Source organism: Penaeus chinensis, chromosome 32, assembly GCF_019202785.1.
Source record: "Penaeus chinensis breed Huanghai No. 1 chromosome 32, ASM1920278v2, whole genome shotgun sequence".
In the NCBI taxonomy this organism is placed as follows: domain Eukaryota; kingdom Metazoa; phylum Arthropoda; class Malacostraca; order Decapoda; family Penaeidae; genus Penaeus; species Penaeus chinensis.
Window position 1 is genome coordinate 7,916,717 of NC_061850.1, and position 6,901 is coordinate 7,923,617.

Genomic DNA, 6,901 nt, shown 5'->3' on the forward strand with positions numbered 1-6,901 from the left:
CAAGGGATACAAGTCTCCTTTAGAAATGTCCCCTCATGTACAGATCCCCTAGAGGTGTGGTAGCGTGGAGGGGGGGGGACTCTGCATGAGAACTATTTGGGGGCAAGTTCCAGTGTGTATCTCCTTAATATTCATTCATAGTAAACACTGAATAAAACATATGAAAATAATATATAAAACCAGGTAAAGCAATGAAGAAATATAAAAGACCCTATAGGTAATTTAAAACTGCCGTGAACAAATAAAAGCGACTTCAAAATGAAGTGCTAAGCTAAAGGCTGACATTAACTGCTACAAAAAAAAGGAGCCGTAGATGGTCCTTAGGCAAAAGGCCTTTAAATAATAATTTTAAAAAGTTGCTAAAGCACAGCGACACAAACACTGAAGGTGCATCTCAAAGGAAAGAAAAAAAAATAAGGGCAAAGGCTAAAAAGTAAGCAAAAGCACGGCAGAATAAAACAAGCACAAGAATAAAAGCCAAGTCCTGAGGGGATAGTGAATAAAAGTTAATAAAATAAAAGTAAAACCATTGGAAGAAAATAGCAAGGCATCACTAAATGAATATGTTTCTTATAGAAATAGAGATCACGTCCAGCTCCTAGTAAAATAAGAAATATCAGGCTCTCTAGACTTAACTTCTCTTTGTGTAGCTGTAGGTATGGTATCCGGTGTTCTCAGGTCAAAAGAGGGGCAATAACACACGCTGACTGCTATAGACTGACTGTATTTGGCGGTAAAACTGGGTTGTATATATACACTCTGTGACGTCATCAGCCACGTAAATGAAAATACTATAAAAACAGATTACAATTTAAAAAAAATACCAGGAAGGTTGTCGTAATATGAACTAAGAGAAAACACATACAAATAAGAAAAAATATAATAATTTAGGTGACCATAAATACGACTTCGAAAAGATGTCGTACCTTCACTCCATGATGAGTTAGCAAGCAAACTAAATAACTTATGATAAAAAAAAAGTAAAATAAATAGCTTAAAACAGTGACTAAGAACTCAATAAAATTATCAAAGAACTGGTAAAAGACAACACGGTAAAAACGAAAGTATATATAAAGAAACAAAGAGAACGGCTATCAGGCAGACTGAAACAAAAGCCAAAGAGGAAAAACAAAAAAAAAAAACACAAGGACAAAACACACAAAAAGGATAATAAAAAGAGAGAACCGCGCACAGACGAGGACGCGACTTCGAGCGATAAATCCGCGGGAGTGAGAGACATTGTAGGATGCTCGCGGGAAGGGTTGCAGAATGAGAAGGTTCCTTACACTGTGCTGTATAGATATTTCGGCATTAAGACAAAATCACCTTGGTATATGAAAGAAAAAATAAAGAAAATAAAGAAAGAGTACTATGACTCCATCAGAAATGTAACACTGAAGACAAAATTCTCGAAAACTGTGATTGTGTCATTCAAGGCAAAGAAACAACCCCGAGAAATCCTCAAGGAAGATATAGATTGGTATGATGCAAAAGTACAAGGAAGCAATGGATCACTCGTAAGTGTTGATTATCAGGCGCAAAGACGGGAATTTAACAGACTGAAATGGAAGCAGACCAACAATGTAGAAGTCCCATTTATATGCAACAGAAGATATTACAGAAATGTCTTTTGCAAGTTGGTGTCAGGTGGCTTAGATTTTTTTGTTCCCTCCTACACATCTGCCTGACCATTGACACCATACTAACCAAGCTGGAAGGAGTTTGTGATGGTGATTTGCCCAATAAACCATTGCTGTGAACAGCAATGGAATGACTCTTTTCAGAACTGCTACTGAAACTTCAAGGAGGTATGCCAGGATTGGCTGTGAACTTGGCTTTCCTAGCAGCTACATCTGTATAATGCAGATAGTACACTTCTTCCCGTGGCTGTTGATCATGATTACGTCGATGAAGTTGCAAAGATCTTGAAAAGAGGAATTCGTTAAAAATGGCCACACACACCAGCCCTATTAAAAAATAAGGAGAAGCACAATTTCACTGCAGAAAAACTGTGTAATCTGAATGTGAAAGATTTAATTTCCCAACATCTGACCACAGATATGAAGTTTGCATACTTGGCCTATGATATGCATGAAATCGATATGTGGAAACCCAAAAGTTCATTAATACCTGGCCATAATCAAAACTGTGAAAAACTGATTGGAGACATGAAAAAATGTGAAGACATAAACAGAATTGTTGTTGTAACAGAAACTAGAGAACGGCGCAGTCGGAGATATGGCAATGTAAACAAAGGAGTAGAATGAAAATTATATTGTATGCAATATATAATGTTCCAATTAAAATCATTACTAGAAACCTTTCCTTTTATAGCCTCTTGTTAAATAGAATATGTTACTTTAAATCATTTAAGCGAAGTGAGAAGTCCGAGAGCCAAAGCATGCTCTCGGCGACCCAAGCCCGATTCGGTGGGAGAGAACACAAAGTAAAGAGAAGTCAAGCCTACTAATTGAAAAATTAGTCTTATGGCAATTAAATAACTTTATATAATATTAATTTATAATAAAAATAATTTTGATGCAAAAATATCAAAGAAAAGTATAATATTGAGGTATTTTAAAAATAAAATAGGTATACCGACAACAGAAAACGAAGCGTTATTTGGCGTTCGAAGCGGTGTCTAAATCTTAATTTTATCAAAACTTTCAATTGAAAATAGAGAATGCGAGATATTATTTGATTTTGATAAAAAATACATTTCCAAAATCAGAAAATTCATAGGCGCCTATTTCTTAACTTGCCCCCGGAATTCGAGAAAATTTTAGAAATCGACAACTATTGAAACACCCTAAATTGTACACACACACACACATATATATATATATATACATATACATATATACATATATATACATATATATACATATACACACACACACACACACACCCACACACATATGTATATTTGTATGTATGTATGTGTAAGGATATTATTATGCCAGAAGGTTTAATTTAGCAGATATCCTCGGTTCTGGACGTTCTCTGTTTATACACAGGAATATATATGTATGATTGGGAAGATTGGAGTTCAATTAAAAAGATAAAAACCTTTAACCATTTATTTTCAAACTTAAATATAAATTATACACACTACAAAAACAACACACACTACAAAAACAAAAACAATGTTTCCCAAAATTCCTCTCGTTCATGCACTACAAGTCATATCAAGTCAAGTTCATATCTGTTCACTTTCACTTTCACTTTTTCACTTTCTTGTTTTCGACGATGTCACTGACGAACTGCAGGATTCCGACACGTCTATGTCCCCCGTCTCGGTCTGTCTCCTTGCATGCGGTCTTTAGGGGTAGATATCGCACCATTAATACATCTCATTTTATAAGAAACACATTCTTATGTGGTCTCGCAATGCGCCGAGGCCGCACTACACTTAAAATAATTTGACAATAAAGCAAATGAACTAACTAAAACTCCTTATTCACCTTTAGGGGTAGTCAGTTTACCGATGGAAGGAAAATGCGCTGTTACTGCTACTGCTACTGTGACCTCGCACAAGCGCCACCAGCTGAGCTATCCACAGCTATTCCCTTCCACGCACCTCGTTACCTTTCACCCGCGCTTTTCACACCACCTACACACATACGCACACATCCAAACAACCACAGGCAGGTCGTCCAAGCTTAAAGCTGTGGTTGTGTGCCTGACAAATACCCCCCTGATAATTTAAGAAATTGTTAATTTCTTTAGATTACTAAACATAAGCACAGATTTACGCTTCTTAAAGTTTACCGCCACCTTAAAGTCTACTCAAACAATCTGCACCTACGTTCTCGCGACCCGCAATGTTCTTTACGGTGTAGTTGAATTGTTGCATATACATAGACCATCGCATCAACCTTCCATTTAAATGATTTGCCGAATTAAGATATTTTAGAGGCTGATGGTCCGATTCTATCACAAAAGCTTTACCGTACAAATATTGATAAAATTTACTTACGGCCCACACTACCGCTAAACACTCCTTCTCGATTACCGAATAATTTCGCTCGGCTCCCTTTAATTTCTTACTCGCGTAGAGTACTGGCCAACGCTGCCCATCCTTATACTGCAAAAGCACCGCACCTAATCCTACCTCTGAAGCATCAACTTGCAACACGAAGTCTTTAGACATGTCGGGGAGTTTAAGAATAGGACGAGTGCTTAATGCTTCTTTTAGCTTGTTAAACGCATCTTCGTGACAAATTTCCCACCTTACGTTATTAGGCTGAGATTTTTTAATTAGTTCATAAAGAGGCGCGGCAATTGTGGCATAATCGGGTATATAATGTCGGTAGTACCCTGTTAGACCAAGAAAAGATCTGATTTGCCTTTTAGTTTTCGGAACGGCCATATCCATTATCTTGTTTACCTTATCCGCGGTTGTTTGCGTCATCCCGCCCCCCACATCGCTTCCCAGGTACTCTATGGTAAAATACCCAATCTCCGTTTTCGACGGGCGAGCGGTGAGCGATGCATTTGCCAGAATGTTAAGAACCTTTATCAACGTTTTAATGTGTTCCTTCCATCCTTTCGTGTGAACTAACAAATCATCGACGAACATCTCTACGTTAGCGGTATCGTTGAACAATTTCCGCATCATACGGTTGAACGTAGCACTTGCATTAATTAGTCCAAAAGGTACAACTTTAAAGTGCATCAACCCTTTGTTCGTTTGGAATGCCGTGATTGGCTTACTTTGTTCATCTATGGGGATTTGCCAATACCCGCGGGAAAGATCAATCTTTGTGAAATAACGACTGCCGCTAATACGAGTCATTATCAAGTCCTGATCTGGCATGGGCTCAGAGTCAAATACCGTCAACTTATTTATCTTGCGACTGTCTAAACAAACGCGATCACTCCCGTCCTTTTTCTTCACAGCGATTAGCGGGTTCGAGTAAGGCGAGGTTGAAGGCTCTATCACATCTAACTCGAGCATCCGATCTACTTCATCTGCGATATTCTGTTGCAACGCATAAGGAATAGGATATTGTTTAGTATTTACTGGCCTATCACTAGTTAGATTAACCGTGTGCTCAATGACATCTGTTCTTCCCGGGACATCCGTGAATACCGCGCTAAACTCCGACAATACGTTCGCCACATCGCGTTTCTGGTCCGCGCTCAATTCCTCATTTACTCTTACGTTACTCACGTCTTCCTCCTGTACATAACTTGGGACGGTAATTACTTCGCCACCCTCGTCGTGGTCTTCGCAAACTACTGCCACGCAAGCAAGGACTGAATCATCTCCATTCTCTTGTTCACTATTCTCATCAACGTTACTCTTACCGCTGATCACGTCACGCATTACTTCAACATCGCATGTTGCATCACTGCGTTCCACATCTTTATTATGTTTACTGTCGCCTACTTTGACGAACCGCTCATGATAGCGCTTGATCATATTTATATGGTACTTACGCTCTGTACCGTTTACATCTAGCACGTAGTTATATCTGTTGGCCTTCTTAATGACCTTGAATGGTCCTTGCCACTGCAAAAGGAGTTTATTATGACTAGTGGGAAGTAGGAGTATCACTTTATCTCCGACATTAACCTCCCTCTCGCGCGCACGCTTATCATAATAATACTGGTAACTGTCTCCAGCTTTTTCCAATTCCTCCTGCGCTAATTTACACGTCTCTTGCAACCTCTCCCTTAAATTAATCACGTACTCGTATGTGGTCCGCGTGTCGTCCTCAATTGCCTCTCGATCGCCCTCCCACAGTTCGCGCAACAAGGCGAGTGGCCCGCGCACTGAATGACCGTAGACAAGTTCAAACGGTGAAAACTTCGTGCTTGCTTGCGGAACTTCGCGATACGAAAATAGAAGCGGATCAATAAATCGCGGCCACATTTTCGGTTGCTCTTGACACATACGCTTCAGCATCTTTTTTAAAACGCCATTGAACCTTTCAACCAGACCATTACTCATCGCATGGTACGGTGTGGTTGTTAAACTCCTTATAGACAGCAAACGATTAAATTCCCTCATCATCTCTGATGTAAACTGGCTACCCCTGTCTGACATAACTTCTTTCGGGATCCCAACGCGACTGAAAACCGAGAGTAACGCTTCTGCAACGGTGCACGTGTCAATATTTTTCAAAGCGATCGCTTCCGGGTAACGCGTCGCGTAATCAACAATCGTAAGCATATACCGCGATCCATCATTCGCCCGAGGCTCTATCGGACCTACTATATCCACGGCGACTCGTTGAAAAGGCTCCTGGATAAGCGGCACTCTTCCCATTTTGACTCGGCTGACACGCCCCTTGTCGACCGTGCGTTGACATACATCACAGGACCTGCAATATCGTGCTATTTCTACACCCATCCCCGGCCAGAAAAAGTTACTTTGAATCCGCGCTGTGGTCTTTTTTATCCCGAGATGCCCTCCCATGAGGGAATCGTGGGCCAGCCCGATCACCGCGTCCCGAAAAGACTCAGGCACCAGTAACTGCTCAGTCACCTGCTGTGTCCTTTGAACGCGCCGGTATAACGCGCCGCGCTTCACCACGAAGCTGTGCGTTTCACCCTCGGACTTACCACTGAATACTCTTTTTGACTCGGCATACTCGCGAATTTTATCAAGAGTTTTATCTTCCCTTTGCAACTTACCTACATCTTTGTTTTTAAGATTTTTTAAAACGTCTTTTACTTTAAGTTTTGACTGACCTCGAACACGCTTTTCTTCCTCTTTCTTCTGCAACCTTGTCGTCACCGCACTCACCTGCACACTCATTCCACCATCAGTCGATCCCTCAATCGTCCCGATCACCAACTCATATATAGGATCTGGCAGACAAGCAGCTAACGAATTACCAGAAAAGAACGGAGTATCGACATATATAAAAGCCTCTGGATACTTAAATAC

The 6,901-nt window shown here is 40.3% G+C and overlaps 1 protein-coding gene across 1 annotated transcript in view; it reads right to left on the minus strand.

Moving 5' to 3' along the window:
- Window positions 1-3,778: 3,778 nt before the first annotated feature.
- LOC125042419 overlaps window positions 3,779-6,901 on the minus strand; it is a 4,299-nt gene continuing 1,176 nt past the window's right edge. Inside the window, exon 1 of the mRNA XM_047638051.1 lies at window positions 3,779-6,901. This exon is cut by the window's right edge and continues 1,176 nt beyond it. Within this exon, the coding sequence (XP_047494007.1) occupies window positions 3,779-6,901 (3,123 nt within the window).